General features: G+C 36.5%; 1 protein-coding gene across 3 annotated transcripts in view; it reads left to right on the top strand.

Annotated features, from left to right (window-relative positions):
• The window catches only part of SS18 (SS18 subunit of BAF chromatin remodeling complex), a 44,263-nt gene extending 32,385 nt beyond the window's left edge, over nucleotides 1-11,878 (top strand). Inside the window, exons 6-11 of one of the 3 annotated variants that reach the window (XM_002195386.7) lie at nucleotides 837-1,004; nucleotides 1,703-1,807; nucleotides 3,977-4,069; nucleotides 4,812-4,934; nucleotides 7,556-7,689; nucleotides 9,802-11,878. In XM_002195386.7, the coding sequence (XP_002195422.3) occupies nucleotides 837-1,004; nucleotides 1,703-1,807; nucleotides 3,977-4,069; nucleotides 4,812-4,934; nucleotides 7,556-7,689; nucleotides 9,802-9,828 (650 nt within the window). In that variant the 3' untranslated portion in view covers nucleotides 9,829-11,878. The remainder of the gene's footprint in view (nucleotides 1-836; nucleotides 1,005-1,702; nucleotides 1,808-3,976; nucleotides 4,070-4,811; nucleotides 4,935-7,555; nucleotides 7,690-9,801) is intronic. The other 2 variants (XM_012572078.5, XM_030266112.4) reach the window with 2 other exon arrangements.
• The last annotated feature ends 5,502 nt before the right edge of the window (nucleotides 11,879-17,380 follow it).

The raw sequence follows: 17,380 nt of genomic DNA, 5'->3' as shown, positions 1-17,380 counted from the left end.
TGTTTTGTTTTATCAGTCTAACCTACAGTCTCATATAATGAAATTGTGTAATCATCGTTTTCATTGCTGTGTGGTGTCAGTAAGGTGCTCTTTAACTGTCTGTTTTCATTACTGACATTTGCATTTCTCTAAGTACAGCCTTAATCAGATTTTGTCAGTTGATAAAATGTGGACAGTACTTGATCTCTCCTGGTCTCTTCCTGTGGTTCATAGAAACTTGGTGCGACTTGGTATGAAAGATTTTTTTGTTACAGATTGTTTAGGATTGTTCAGTGTCAAGGCAGGGCCTGTGTTCTGTGGGCCTTCTGCATATGCCTGTTGTGTAATTGCCTGTCTGGTTCATGTGATTTGTCTTTACAGCTAAATAAAATTGTTGATTTTTGTGATAGCAACTTAGTGGTTTGTTGATGGACTATAACAGCAAATATGTATTGAAACTATGCTCTGAGGAGATCACAAATGTTAAATAATTTTTCTGTGACTTACCAGGGTTTCTCCATCAGGTTTTCACCTACTTTTTTTTTGAAGATATTTTTTAAAACAAAAAGTCATGGAAGTGTTTCAGTTATCCTTGTGTATGTGTAAACTGATATCTGTGGTTTTGAAGAAAAATAATCTAAAAAGCTACCTTATTTAGGCTGATTACTGTATTGTAGTTTGGCTGCTGAATTGTTAACCCACGTTTGCATAGGTCCAGAAACAACAAACCCTTACCAGAGCAGTAATATACAGATATCCAGAGCCTTTTTTAGTACATTTTTAAAGGTTCTTTTGGAAAGGTTTAATCACAAATAATTTTTGCATATTTGACATTTTTGCTGCTTCTCCTTTTCCAGGTCCAATGATGCACCAGCAGCCTCCCTCCCAGCAATACAACATGCCACAGGCAGGTGGCCAGCATTACCAGGGGCAGCAGCCACCGATGGGAATGATGGGCCAAGTTAACCAAGGAAATCACATGATGGGGCAGAGACAGATTCCTCCATACAGGCCACCACAGCAAGGTAAGAATTCACTTCAGTATTTTCACATTGATTTTAAATAATTGTGTTTAAAACCATTTTACATCACTTTCTTGCTTACACCAAATTTCTGTCAAGTCATTTGATGTGACAGACTTTGTTTGCACACTTTTTGTTATCGATTTTAAGGGTGGTTCTTGCAGCAGGAGATTACTGCTATCACCATGAAATGTGAAGACAAGTTTGTTTTTTCTTTTGAGATTATATGTTCTGAAATTGGCATCTCAGATGTGCTGATGCAGAATTTGATATTTTGATATTTAAATGATAGGTACAGAAAAGGAACAGAGTACCTACTTGGTTCTGGATTCATTCAGTTACAAAAAAGGAACGATGTTCCACAATTTTGCTTCTCTTTTTTCTTGTAGTCCTTTTCAACAAGGAATAATTTTATTTTTAACACCCTAGTCTGTTATACACATATTCCTAAAATGAACTCAAAACTGAAGTTATATATATATAGTCTCTGTCTAGTGCAGCCAAACAACTGTGTTTGTATATGTAGACAGATAAATTTACTTTTTTTTTTAATGAAACCAGGTTACATATGTTGTCTGTAATGCAACAATATGGGTGGGGAATACATTTGAGAAATATTTCTCATACTAAAAGCAGAAATTAGCAGGCTTTATAACAGAGAAAACAAGTTATTTACGTATTGACTGGTTGTGGTTTTTCAGGCCCACCACAGCAGTACTCAGGCCAGGAAGACTATTATGGGGACCAATACAGTCATGGTGGACAAGGTCCTCCAGAAGGCATGAACCAGCAATATTACCCTGATGGTAATCTCTCATAAATGTTAACTTTCCCATTTTCTATACCTGCCCAATACTAATGTAGTCATATGCCCAAAATTAGGGGATGAGGCAAGAATAGTAATTGGATATCATACCTCACATTTACAAAACCTTCCAAATTCAGAATTGTTACTACAGCTTAAGTTACTATGACTAGTTAAATTTGCAACTTAAAGCATGTAATTCGTATTACTCCCATTTGAAACTCTTAAAAACAGTCATAGTATTTCAAAAGAATGGAAATAATTTGTTTCTCTCAAAGAATGGAGAGTTCCTTAGCATATCTAATATAATTGAGATGAATTTAAACAGTCATAACTTTATTATCAATAAGAGAGGGGGCGATATCCTTTTATTAAAAATTTTACTGAACTGAAAAACTTGCTAAAAAGATGTGGGTTTTTTCTGTAAATACTCTACTTTTTTAACTTAGTGTTTTGCTTTCATGTAAGTCGCACAAATCTGTTATTGCTGACATGGCATGGGCCTTCAGTTTAACATTTATATAGGAGCAAAGTGGTCCCTGCCCTGAGGATATTGGAAATGTGAATCCTCTTTAGATGCCCTCTCAGTTCTTTCAAGACAAGACTGAAACTTTGAATTTCATAAATCTGTCCTCCAACCTCTTGGAATATGGAGTGCTGAAGACTATTGGATTGTGTTATGAGTTAGAAAAGTTGAAATTAACTTGTTTTCACGCTGAGAAGAGACTGGGAGAACAAAGATGGTAACTCCTGACTACTGTGATAACCATGTGTGCCACTTAATGGTATTTTATGAAGCTCAAGAAATGTGGTAGATGTTAATGGTTGAAAAATATACAAAGCAAAGCTGCGTAATTGCCAAAGCAGCTACTCATAGCAAATAAAGGGATGCAAGTCAGTTGTTTGAATTCGATTTCCATCAAATTGATTTTAAGGTACATCAAGCCTTATCTGTGTAAGATTACATGTGTTAATTTCTGGAAGTGTGTGTGCAGTGTTATTATACAAGTTGCGTTAACTGGTAATTATTTAGATTTCGTTTTGGAACATTTATGTATATACATGAACACTAAATCGTTACATGCAATTTTTGATGTTACCATCAACAACTTTGTGGCAGCACAGATTACTTCTAGGATCTATTCCTTCTAAAGAGTCATCTTTATCATTACCTCATTTATTATTCTTACGTAGAATACAAATAGAGTATTTTAAGACTTGTTTTAATGGCTATGTATGCATGTAAGATTCAGTCAGTAATGTATTGTACAGTTGCAGACCTGATGACAAAACCACTGAGTTTCAGAACTGTTTCTTCCTTTCCTTACTTGTAGCTAAAAAATTTATTCCAAATTTATACTATTTAATTTCAAATGTAAACAGAATTTTGACATATATTCTAGACCAATTTAGCAGTAAGATATATTTTAATCATCTGTAAGACAAAATATATATGTGCTAAAAGCAACAACAGGTGGGGTGCTTACTGCATGTATTGGTTTCTTAATCAGAGATGCCTGTAGTCTCTGAATAGAAAGGTTTATTTGTAATGAATCTGCTCAGGACTGGAATGTAAGAAGAAAAGTTTTCTTAAGACTTTAAGTAGGAATTCTGTTTGTGGGGAAAACCTTGAAAGTGTTGTATTTCTGTCATTCTAAACCAGAATTTAATGTAGATGATGGTTCATAACTTCATTGAGCTTTATTTGTTATATTTCACACTGCTTTTAGCATATGCTTTTGAGTTGGAGATCAGCAGAACAGGTGTTAGACAAAGTATGATAATTGCTTTCTTTGTTCATTCTAATTTAATTCAGGTTATTTACATGTGAAAGGCCTAAATGCTTTCATTTTTTTTTTTTTGAGTGAAAGATGAAGTACTTCCTCCCCCCCCAACTCCCCCAACAAGGATTATTGGAAGGTTACGACCATCCCTTACTGTGATGTTTCTAGAACTACTCCATTAAGCCTTTTTTTTTTCCCTGTCACATGTTAATTCAATATGAAAGGAAATCATATTAATAAGTCTTTGGCTAATACAATTGAAAATTCTTTTTCATGTATATCCAGTTGAAATTTTTTTTTTCATTTTTCTGAGAAATGAAATATTTTTAGGGTTTTCACTCAGAGGCCATTAACGTTTCTTCCTGTCTCTTGTCGAATTGATGTAGGTCATAATGATTACGGTTATCAGCAACCGTCGTATCCTGAACAAGGCTACGATAGGCCTTATGAGGATTCCTCACAACATTACTACGAAGGAGGTATCTATATACCTTCACACACATACGCACATACATTCCCTTTCCTCCCCCACCCTCAACGGGAACAGAAATTCTTGCACAACACAACTTATACCCATGCAAAGCTCTTGTAGAATACTAGTTGCTGGCTGTCTTGAAAATGGCAGGGAACTTGAAGCCTTCAGAATAATTTCTTGCAAACACCATAAATATATAACCACAATTTGCCATTCTAACAACAGTAAAATGACTAAAACACTCTAGAGATTTTTTTTTTTTTACCTCAATGGAAAATTTTATTTTAACATAAATTTGTTGGTTCAGTTATATATCTTTTTGTGTGTGTATATATTTTGTATAATTATAGTGCCATTAGGAAACAGCTTGCTGATCTTGTGTAGCTAGTCTGTGCTCTTGTAGCTGTCCTTAATTTTGTCTTTTTTTTTTTTTTTTGGTTGTTGTTTTTTATTTATTTATTTAGCATAGTCATGATCTTATGACTGTGATGTTCCAGTAAATGTAATGCTCGTTTGGCAGAGATGCTGAAAATGCTGCAGTTCAACTTTGCAAAATTGGCTTTAACTGCAGTTTGTTTGGCCGAATTCCTTCTGTTTGGTTTGAGTTTTCTTTGTTTTGTTCAGTTTTTGAAATCAATATTGCATTTTCATTTTGTTCTTGTGTTGTTGGCTGTGCATCTTAGAAGGAAAAAAATAATAAAATAGTTATCTTTATGAGTTTTTGCTTTCTTGCAATGATCTTACAGGAAACTCGCAATATGGTCAGCAGCAAGATGCATATCAAGGACCACCCCAGCAGCAGGGTTACCCACCACAACAGCAGCAATATCCCGGCCAGCAAGGCTATCCAGGACAACAGCAGGGTTATGGTAAGAACCTGAGGAGACAGACAGCTTTCACAGAAAGGACTAAGAGAGACCTTTGTGTTTTGTGTTTGACTGTGTCCAGAGGCCAGGCTTATACAGAACAGCTCTGTGCCTGCAATTTCACTGGGCTGAGACAAGAAAATGTAGAAGGCAGCATCTTTTGGGAAATAGATCTGTTGGCAGTCTAGGAGAGTGTGGTAGCACAGAAAACAGAGGGTGACTATACAGAATTGTAATGGGTGTCTTTAGTTTAGAAGGACCCAGAAAGATTCTGCTCTTTTCTGTCTTCTGTAGGTGAACGCACTCACAAAGATGACAAAGAACCACTTTCATCTGTGGATTTGCCAATTAAATTAGTCTTTTAAAAACTGGTTTAAAACTTCATTCAACATGCATGAATCATTCTTTTCAAATTCTTGTACTGATCAGTAGAGAAATGACTGTAAGCATTGACAGCACACCTTTAAAGAAACTGTGCCTTATAAATTTGCACTAGCAGTCAAAACCTTCTGATACATGGCAGGAATGAGAAATCCTCTGCCACAAGTCCCTGGATTCAATGAAAACCTCCCAAAAAGGAAACTTAAAGCAGTAGAATGTAATTTTGGTGCATTAATTCTAAAAAAACGTTGTGTCAGAAGAACATATTGAAACTGCTGCTCTTTAAAGTTTTATTTGCTTACATACTGTAAACCAATATACACGAATTAATGACAGAAGAAGTAATTTCTGAAATTCCATAAATTCAATATATTTTAGCTTTCAGCTCTTTTGCAGCTTAAATGCTAAAGCTTTCAGCATTGTGTGTATGTGTGAGGAAATGCACGGGTAATTTGTTTGCCATGTAGATAAATGCCAGATTCACATGAAATCCAGTTATGTTGAGACAGTTAAGTTTTAAGAGGATCCACTGAGATTTACTTCTGGTGTTTATGGATGAATTGATAGTTCTGAAGTAATGCTTGTACCTACATTCTTCTAAACATAATACAGGAACAGACTACAGGTTAGAGTAGAGGTCCATGTAGATCATCTGAACGTTTTAAGTAAAGAAATAAAATCTGATTTATTCTGAAAGTTTAAATTAAGAAATACTAGAATAAAATGGATTAGGAAATCTTTTGGAGCCACTTACCCAGCGTAATTTGTAAAACAGAGTAACATATTCTTCAGTTTCTGATTTTTAGCAGAAATTGTTACTTAAGTTCCATTTTTTTTCTGTGAAATGTGTCAATGAATATTTAGAATTCAGCTATGAAGAATTACCATGAATAAATAAGCCCATGTTCATTTGTCAGATGAACACAGCACTTTTAGGATGTCATATTCTTGCTCAATTTAATATTTAATTGCTTTCTAATTTTTGGAAATAAATCAGTGTCTCAGGCATTATTATAAATCTTTAAGGTTTTGTTTCACTGTGGAAAGCTGAAGCTGAATAGTTCAAGGAGATTTGAGGCCTAAGGAGAATGGTAATAGCTTATGGAGGTTTTCTTCTCCAGGTCATCTTTTCACTGTTTTACAGATCCAGAATTACTGAAGGAGTTACCAGCTGATGTCATCTTAATGTCCAATGCCTGTAGCTAAAACTAACCCTCTATGGCACTGAATCACCATTGCTAAAAACACATCTGTTTCTTCTGAGGGAAACAAAAGTGTTGGTGTCTTTAAAAGAAAAGCCCTTCTGAAAAGCTGCAAATCTTCAGCTCTGAAGAGTAGAGACCCAGTTTTTAAGGGGTGTTGTTGAAAAATCTAACAGATCCACTGCAAAGGATTCATAGGCAGTGCCAGTGAAATACAGAGTACATCTCTCCTAGTGCTAGAGGGAATGGGGATAATTTTGTTTGGAATATGGCTGCACTGCCTGATGGTGGTAATGTGCAGCTTCCAGTGGTAGACAGGCCAAGTCCCTGTGAACAGTAACAGTTATACTTGCAAAAGAACTACTTCTTTTACAGACAAAAAAGACTGGAGTCCAGGTTTTGGGCTTTTTCCTAATCTTTTTCTGGAAAGCTAATATTACCAAAGGAGTATGGAGTAGAGGGTTCTTTTTTCCATCTTACAATATCTTTTACTGCATGTCACATCTCACATTTTACACATATAACTTGCTTGCCTGACTCCCCATCCATGATGGCCTGCTGTGGTGTGAGACTTAATTTTCTGGCAGCACAGTACTGCTGGTCTCTTCAGAAAGTCCAAATGTTAGACATAGCTGATTATCTGGCTGTTCTTTGCATTAGAAAATTCTGGAACTCAAGCAGTGTACATCAGGAAACTGCCTTCCTAAATCCTGGAAAGGGCTCATGTTTATCCTTTTTTGCCTTGTTCTTCTTGTCCTGTGACCTTGTATGTGGAACTACATGCAGTGATATTAAATAATGAGTATAGCAATAAAAGTAAATGTTTCTGTGGTTGGAGCCCAGGCCCTGGCAACAAAGGTGCTTTCCAGGGGGAGGAAGGTGGGCCACTCAAAAGACCTAATTGCATAGTAGTGGTATTTCTTAGTCCTGGTTGGCTGTAAAATTTAGTGTTTTTCCTATTCTCTTCCTTCCAACATCTTAAGCACTCTTGTTTTTCTTTTTTTTTTTCTTTTTTTTTTTTTTTTATTTAATGATCACCAGGTCCTTCCCAGAGTGGTCCAGGTCCTCAGTATCCCAATTATCCACAGGGACAAGGACAGCAGTATGGGGGATACAGACCCACGCAACCTGGGCCACCACAGCCACCACAGCAGAGGCCTTACGGATATGACCAGGTATTCTTCCATTTGATGAGAAAGTTGTGTTTCTTACACACTTATTTGATAATCTTAGATTCTGGACATTTAAAGTAATGAATTTTAGGACATGATCTTTCAGGTATGTACGTACAATTCTCATGGAATTTATTTCTTGGTGATGTACCAAGAATCATTTGTATGGAATTGTGATTAGACATCCTCTTCCGAGTTTGCTAAGTTTTAATGCAATTTGGCAAAGTGAAGCCTTCCCAGCAGTATTTTTGGATGTTAAAAATTAAGGTGATACGTTTCATAGCCTTGTGGTGAATGGCTAATATGAAAGATGAGGTTTCTAAATCTCATGGTGGATCATTTTTCATTACTTCTTTGCAACAGAAATGGTTGAATTTATTTTCCACAAACACAAATCCTAATCATAATCTTCCTCTTCAGTGGCAAAAGCACCTGAGGCATGCAGCTGAGATCCTTCAGCTGCAGAGCTTATGGGGAGACATGAACTTTTTTTGCATAGATTTTCTCTGAGCAGTATAAGGAGGCAGTGAACATGGGAAAGAAGTGACCTGAAATCAACTGCTTCATTTCTATCACTGCTAAGACAAGATTAAAACAAAGAAACAATTACCACCAAAACTTTGTGCTGGAGTTGTAGTGAAGGACTCATGTAAAAAAGCTGTCTTAAAATTAAAGGATGAAACAGGTTTTGTTCCTGTAAAAGGTGCTAACTTGTGAAAACCCAAACTTTTCACTATGAATAATTCAGAAACATCATTAAGATGTACACTATTATTTTCTTTGGTATAAATAATTATAGATTAACTGAATAATAAAGTTGAGGTTCTAATGTTTAAATAAAATCCTGTTATGTCAGTAGATCAGTTGAACTTTCAAGAATAACTTATCTGAGGAAGTGAGAATTGCCCACAATTTTGAAGAACAGTAGGCTTTTTTTCTAGAGAAATTAGAAAAGACAAGGAAGAAGGAACAAACGCTCTGTGTGGTAGTTTAGAGATGCAGTTACTTTAAATTACTTAACAGATTAAATGTTTATGCATTGAACCAGTATCTTCTGAAAACAATAAGCTACAGGAGAATTCTTAGCTTGTGGCCAGTATAGGGTCAAGGAAACCTAATCACAGTTTGCTGTGATTTTCCAGCTTTCCTTGCAGTAGAGGTGAATAACCCTCTATCTTGATAGGCTATTCTTCTTCAGTTTGTGCAGTCTTAAGTTCCACTGGGAAACTCAATTATAGAAGAGCTCTCATTCCCATAGGAATTGTGCTGCTTAAATTCTCATTCTGGCAGCTGTTGTGAAACTCTTCTTCATGACTGATTGTTATATCGTAATAGAACATAACTGACATTGCAACATAAAACTAAAATGTAAGATACTGCCTTGTTGTGGTAGCACTTTACGTGGAATGGTGGCAGGATCAGTTTGGAGCACATTCACTTCCTAGCACAGTACTTCCTTCTGCAAACCTTAAACCCTGATGTGAAGGTTCATGGTAGGGTTATAGCATTAATGCTTTCCCTTCTGTCCACCTCTGCAGTACATGACATTCTGTCAAAAGAAATAGAGAATGTCAATAAAGGTGGTAATTCTGTGTATCAGATCTGTGGAATAATTGCCACCTGTAGGATATGTGGATTGGTTGTTCATGTTCACCAGCATGTGCCTTGGTTTTGAAATACATGTACCATTATTCTGTAATTCTTGATAGATTAATAATTTTATGTATCTTGGTGTCATGGTTAGTTTCCTAAATTACGTTGAATTTCGGTGACCTTGACTTTTTGAAATAATTTTCAAAGTTTAGGTGGGAAGTAATCCCCATCTTTGTTTTTTGATGATGTTCTGCTAATTTCAGGAGCCTGTTGAATATAAAGTATATTCTTTTGATCAAATTAGGTTCCTGGGCATGTCTTTGGTCTTAATTCTACATTAGAGCACAAAATATTTTTAGTAAAATTAAACTACACTGGTTACGCATATCAGTATATAATTTTCTTGTATTTGTTTCCACCTTTTAATATCACCATTTATTTGCATGGTCTTCCAAATACAGCCTTAAATGCAGGAAAATATGCCTTGTGGTCTGATTATGTATTTTGATTTTTTTTTTTTAGGGTCAATATGGAAATTATCAACAGTGAAAAAGTACTCACATTCCGGTAGGCAAAATCTATTAGCAGCCATATTGTCTCCTCAGCACTGTGGACATCTTCCCAAGATAAGAACCTCCCGTTCCATCTAGATGTCGGAAAAATCTTGTGGCTGTTTTATGGTATACAGTCTTCATGGGTTAATTGTTAAAGACTGTAGATTTTCAGAAACTAGTTTCACATCTCTACTCTAGATGGCAATATTGGACAGAAAATCTGTGACATAACAATTTGCAGTGAGTTGAGAACTGTATGTCAAATATACTGTTACAGACTGAGAGGTGCGAACAGCTTTGTATGTTTATGAAGGTTATGGGAATTTAATATTTTTTCCACAGATTTTTTTTGTAGGGGGAAAGGGGAAATGCACACTTTTTACAGCAGCAATATTTTGTATATTATGTTTTTCATGTGGTGAATATGCAAGACAGTACACTACTCGCTGGGCAGAATAACAAATCTACTGTTAAAAATGAGTAGGGGCATGGTAAATGCTTGATTGTATTAGTCTCAAAATGGTGTACAATAAAGATAACAGTGAAAAGATGGAGAGCATTCTATGTCACTGATGGGTTCACGTACAAAGATTGAGAATCCCAGTTATCTAAATGGGAACATAATTAAGGACAGTGTAATATAGTCTTGTGCAAAGATAAATTTTTTAAACTTTCCAATTTTTCTGAGTGAAGCGATTTTGTAAAAATTGTTTCTAACATAGTTTGACAATTTTCTGCAACATTTTTGGGTAACAAGATAAATGTTTGAGTTTTATTTCTCAAGTGTTTTGTCAGAGCTTTGCATAAGCAAGCTGTAATCCTTCTTAATAATTGCAATAACAAAGAAAATGACAAGTGTTAATTTTACTTGGCTTGAATATGCAAAGAACTTGAAAAAGAATATGGAGGACAGGACTGTATTGTATAAGTGTATTTTAACCTTTAGTTGAATAATTTGTATGTATCAAAATAGCCTAGAGGACTTCGTAAAACCTATCTAAACTTTTGTCATGGTTTAGGAATGGTGTTCCCCAATTTTAGTATTCCCGCTGCCACACTCCAAACCACTTGCCGCTCGCTTGCTCCCCACTCTCCCTCCCTTCCCTTGTGGCAGGGCTGAGAGGAGAATCAGAGGCACAAAAGGTAAAGATCACAGCTTGAGAGAACAATTTAGTGGAAACAGCAAAATGAAGGTAACAGCAACAATACCAGTGCCAGAGGGTGCAAGAAAGAGGTAAAAGCTTCACACGTGGTTGATTGCTTACCACACAGAGCCTGGTTCCACCCCATGCTACAGAGCCTGGAAGGGTCCCCTGAAATCAGTGTCCCCTCCTGGCTACCGCAGAAATTAACCCTGTATTGGCTAGAACCAGGACAGCTTTCCTAACTGGAAGTTAATAACTTTAGAAAAGGGGCATTTTTGTTTGTGCCCGTTTTTCTTATTGGTTAACATGAGAACAAGGGGATGTTTTATAACATTAAGTTTAAAACCTGTTGGTGAGGCAAATGCCAAATTTTGTTTTGAACTGCATTATTGCTTATAGTGTTGCATGTGAGAGAGAGGCAGCACCTTGATCAATAACAACAGTGCACAAAAAAATTGGTTTTGAAACTGCCCAACAGCTGTGTATCAGATAAATAAATGGATATTCTATTCTGCAGAAATATATGCATTCAAGAATCCTTGGCAACTTTTATAAATGATAAAACCTAAAATTAACCCAGGAGTAAAATAATATTTTGTGTTTTTTCCATTTGCAATCAATGTTTGGGGGGATAAAAAACAACTCATGATCATAGTATGTGTGACATTATATATGGAAGACAAGATTTTCAATTTCTGCATCCTTTTTAAAAGGAAAACAGTTTTCTTAAAGTCAATAGAAAATACACATCAAGGTTTGAACAGATATGGCATGAAGAACATTATTACGAATTAAAATCTTGTAGGTTCTGTGCCAATTTTCCACCACTGTGTACTTCATTGCTATTTAAAACTGTACTCCATCAATTCTAACGGAAGAATAAATTATTTGTTATTTTAATTTTCTCATTTGTTTCTTTAAATTAGATCCCTATCACTCTGATGTCTCATCTGGAGAATCTGCTGTGGGTTTTGATTTTAAAGATGTTTGGCCAGAATAACTGGACCTTATTTGCAGTCTAGGACTTTATCAAAATTCTCTTGCCATAGCCAAGTTAATTAGAATTAACTGTTCAGTAATCAGCATGTTGTGTAGGTTGTTTGCTAAGAAATTCTTTCTCTGAAAATGAAGGTCCATGAGGCTATAATCAAGATGACTGAATTAGATAAATGAGTTGACGAGGCAAAAATGTGTTGAACCCAACCTGGTGTAGATACGTTATCTCATTTGAAATAGGCTCAACTGACATTAAGAAATAATTTGTCTTGCCAACCCATCTTCTGTTGTCTTATTCTCCTTTTTAATGGAAACTAAAATTGCAGTTTTAATAAGCAGAATTTCCTCCAGGGTTTCCTCCTAGAGACTACTGCATTTGCAAGGTTTAATTGTTTTATAACAGTCCTGTTTCGTAAAACTTTTTAATTGGTGGTGACAAAAATTACCTTATTCCTCTGATACTATGCCAAAAGAACAACTTAAGATGAGATAGCTCCACGCAGAAGTATTTCTACTAGAACTATATATTAAAAAGGAACATGTGTTCCCTAAACAAAAGAAGAAGCAGGAGTGCATGACAGGACCAGGAGGAAATGGCAAGAGACGAGGTTCATTTTAATAAGTCTGCCTTATTAAATAAAATCCAGCCAACAGGAAACTAGTAAAAAAGGTGTTGCAACTGGCATTTTACATTCAGAAAATAGAAAATAAGAGGAGGACTGACACAGCAAATGAAGCACATGAGGAGAAATTATAAAAATGTTAAAAGAGTAAAGAGGAGGGGTTAGTGATTCAGTGACTCTTAGTTGTCATAGGGTTATGATTTTTGCCTTTGTATTTTTCTCTATTCAGACTGTTTTATTTCCTTTTCTGCTCTGTGATTGACTCACAGAAGGGAGAAGGTGGCTCCTTGTTTCAATTCAAACTGACTTCACAGTGCTGACCATAAGGAAACAAATGTGCTGCTTTATAGGCAGGGTAAATGCATCATTTTGCAAAAGACACACTTCCATTTTCATACCTGAATTAACTAAAATGTGTAAGGTAATTGGTGGGGTTTTTTTTGTTTTGTTTTGTTTTTTTTTTTTTTGAGAAAATGCACCTGATTAAAGAGGGGCAAGGACTTCAGTGCAAAAATATTGCTGTATTTCTACATTTTTCACTACAGAGGATGCTAAAAGACTACAATGTGATTAAAAATGCATTTTAGATTCATAAAAAGCATACTTAAATTTACAAAATTAAGAGAAACTGTTACTTCAGCAAGTCTAGGTGGAGGTCTGCCAGAAGCCCAGAAGAAGTTCAAAAAGAAAATGGCAGGTTTCCCTACAGGAACAACAATTGCTGTATCATAAAACAGAAACATAAGAGTGAAATCCTGTGAAATGAAGCCAAACAAACCTTCTGACATGAATAGATAGCTGGATAAAGTAGTAAGTTAAAAAAAACCAAACAAACAACCTAAGCTAATTGTGTTCATTAAAAAAAAAAAAGAAAAAAAAAAGAAGACAATAAAAACTGACCCTCAGTCAGGTACAGTTATAGTAACAACTCATAGCACCATCTGATGGAATTGATATTTATGTTCACAAAGCCTGAAGTTCCCTGAGAAGCTGCTATGATAAAAATAAAGCATGGTGTAAGGTTGACTGTGAAGCATTAGGAGTGGGATAAGACAGCAAAGGGGGAATAGGAAATGCTAAGTATTACAAGTGATGGAGATTGGTAGTAAGTTATGCTGGAGCTCTCTAGGGATCACTGATTAACACAAAAATAAATTGGAGAAAAGAATATGTATTTAGACAGCAACATGAGGGAGAAGTGGTGCTACTTATATTATGCAGGACTTAAAACTAGAAATGCAATGGAACATACATAGCAAAACTTAAGAAATTACTGATGTTTACAAATACAGTACTGGGTGAGATAATTCCTTTTTACTTGTGCCCAGGTACTCACTAAGCTGTCAGGAGTAGTCCAGCAGCTAACACAGTAAAAGTTCTGTTCTGTTCTGTCAGGAGTCACAAGGCTACCAAAATACTCAAAAAGCTATGCTGTGGAATGCTTAACGAAGTACTAAAATACTGATAAGAGTTTTTTTCAGTTCAGAATTACCATGTTCAGCCTTGTCTCTCCCACATCAAAAAGATAGCTCAGGTAAAAGGTAAGTGGGTAACAAATGGCCAAGGAGAAATACAGCATGTTTGGGATTATTTCAAATGTCAGTATATGTAAACCATCAGTAAATAACAGATAGTGTAATTTTTGTAAGGATACAGACAACATAACCAAAATTAAAAGCAACACCTTTGAAATTGATAAATGCTTCTTATGGCATGCAGAACTGCAGACTCAATGTTGTGGGTTTAGTAGGATTAAAAAACGAATTGGATAGATGTACAATAATGTAAAATTAGTTAGGTTGGAAAAGACCTTTAAGACCAGTGAGTACCACCATTAGGCCAGCACAGCCAAATCTACCAGTACCCATGTCCCCAAGTGCCACAGCTATTAAATACCTCCAGGGATGCCAACTCCACTGTGCAGCCTGTTCCAACACTGGACAACCCTTTTGGAAGAGTAACTTCTTCCAAATAGCCCATCTAAACCTCCCCATGTGCAGTTTGGTAAGTTGGTGAGGGGAGAATAGGACTCTTGTCCTATCAGCTGTTATTTGGGAGAAAAGCCTGGGCCCCACTTTGCTGCAATCTCATTTCACGTGAACAATTAAATTAGGGCAGATGAAAAGCTTAATTTGAAAGAATGTTAAAACCTCATGTTTCACAGCTTTAAGCATTCCAGGGTGTAGAATATATTTTTCTGTTGGTGCCTTGGGAGTATATTTTGATTTTTTTTAATTGTCGCATTTAGAATGTCACACTGCAAAACCTGGAAATAGGCAGCATTAGAAGAAGACTGTTGGTGTATGTTCAGTATCAAACTGGAGCTGAACTGGGGTAGCAATGTTCTATTTAGAAAGCTTTTTTTTTGCTATGGTGAAATATATCTCCAAATTAATGTGAAGAGCGAAATACTTATATTTCAGTCTTGCAAGATGCTGGCTGGGTACTTTCCCTCAACTCTCTTAAGCTTCCCATTACATAATTTTTCAGGACAATTCTAACTAATACAGCAGAATGTTTTCCCCTGCTTGAGATCTGATGATTTTAGATGAGATTTTTTTGTTTTCCATAGAAAAGTTGTCTAATTTTCTCTTAGCTATTCACATGTTGGTCCTAGGAAATTAAGGTAGTTTAGTATGTCAGTGGCTTCACATAGGTACACCTTCGGTTTTTGGTGGGAGGAGCTGTGGGGCTGGAAAGGAGGCTGCTGGAATAGCCAGACCCAATATTTTTTGAACTCTTCAGGGCAGTGTTATTTTCACTTGCCTTGGCACTTTTTAAACAAATGGTGTAGGTGAATTGCCATATAAATGCTTTTGCATTTTGGTTCATAATTTTCATTTAATCTCAAAGTTAATTTTACACAGCATAAATTCTAATCACCTACTGCAGTTGGTGTTGCCAGAAATGTGCTGGCATCTTGACACAAGTTCATTACAGATACTTTTATATAAAAATGCCATTTGCAAGGGCAGGCTTGGTAGAAACACACATTTTGTTTTTATGAAATTAAGTTCCATCAATTGTACTTCCTGATGCTTTTAGGAAATTTCAAGTCAATAATTTTTGGTCCCTGGTATTAAGTTGCCACACTGACATTTTTCCACATGTAGTTTTTCTCAGCCCAGAGCCTTTAGACTTTCTTTCCACAGGGCTACAATGTAAACAATTACTGCAGGTAGAGTTTCTTTCTAAATGCTAATTATGGCCTTACTTGTTAAGATAGTTTTCTGGCAAGTTGATGCAGTGTCAGTCTCAAAGGTTAATGATCAAAATCTCTGTCTCTTTTTTTTTTTTTTTTTTTTTTTTTAACCCCAGCAAGGATGCAGATTCTTTAAGAGCTAGCTCTTATTTGGGTGCCTAGATAACTGTATCTGCTCACAACACTGCTTCCAGTTAGGATGTTTGCATTTGTCATGGAATGCCTTCTTAGCTTACTGGTGCGTAAAAAGGGTCCTGCCTATAAACACCAGAGTTTCTGATTTCATAAGCAGCCCATCTGAGTATGACGAAGTATTTACTAGAGTGACACTGGCTTAGGATTTATTGTCTGCTTCATTGTCCACATAGGCTCGGGAAAAGTGCATGTGGCAAACCTGAGGCAGCATGAAGGTTTCTGTTGTATCCCCCAGCATTTTTGGTTGATGGCAAGAGGTTGATTTTAGGACCAAAATAGATATGTGGTGAGTACAAGGCTATCTGTCATGGCTACAAGCACCTTGTGTGCATGCAAACATATCTAATGGAGCCTGTGTTCATTGGTGCTTGTTACAGCTGCTGCTGTGGTCTTGCTGTAAAGACAGCACTGACACTCTACTGCCTCAGAAGCTTAGTTCTAATTTGCCTGTGTTATTTGCCCATCAGTTTCACATTGCTTCATGTTTTCTGCCTCTCTGGCTGCAAAAAAAGGCAGAAAAGCAGGAGGCTTACATGAGACTCTGCTGACAAGGAACTTGAGACTAATTGATTTGACTGCTTCAGTAGTTCTTTTTACTGTTTAGAAATCCGGAGTTTAAAATGTGGCAGATCTGAGATCTGTGGGCTAAGCATGATGAAGGTAACTGGCTCTCCACGATCTTGATACTATGCCCTATTATCACTGTTTAAGTGACCACTGATAACAGATGGTCACTTGGCCCTTGGCTGCATGTCCAGCTTGTATCAGCTGTTTGGTAGGAGTGAGCTCATGGGTCAAAGCACCCTTTGGGCTGCCTGCTTTTCACTGAGAATTGTTGCAGGAGGATGCTGGAGCGTGCTGTGGTGCTGGTGAGCGTGTGGTTGTGTCCTTGCAACAGGTTGATCCAATCACTCAGTAATTTGTAATCCCATGTTATGACATCAGTAGTGCAGACAGTTTGTATATATACAGAATATTCAGAAGCTCTTTCCTTTGCTACTCATGTTTCTCATACAGCAGTGCAACCATGTTGGCCATCTGTTTGTTGTTGTAAGCCATGACAGTTTACCTTTTGACCGTACTCATCTTCTAGAAGTGTAACAGGCAAGACTCTCCTGGACACCTGATGAAGATGCAAAGGCAGAATTGCCGCTGGAGTTACTGGGAGATACCTGTGACATGGTGTGTGTTTTGAGACTGCTTTCTCCATCGTTGTGAGTAGACTCTGAACCCAAGAGATAGCTAGCAGATTAGTGGATATATATATTATATTTGGAAGCAAGGCCTTTGGGCGAAGATCTCTATTGTGATACGCTCCCTGCATTTCTAAAAGATCACAGCATCTTCCAAGCACCAGTGCGTGAGGGAGAGGGTGCCCAAGAGGTT

The sequence above is a fragment of the Taeniopygia guttata genome, chromosome 2 (genome assembly GCF_048771995.1).
Source record: "Taeniopygia guttata chromosome 2, bTaeGut7.mat, whole genome shotgun sequence".
Lineage (NCBI taxonomy): Eukaryota > Metazoa > Chordata > Aves > Passeriformes > Estrildidae > Taeniopygia > Taeniopygia guttata.
The sequence above is the reverse complement of the archived record's forward strand: the minus strand, read 5'-3'. Positions and strand labels throughout refer to the sequence as shown.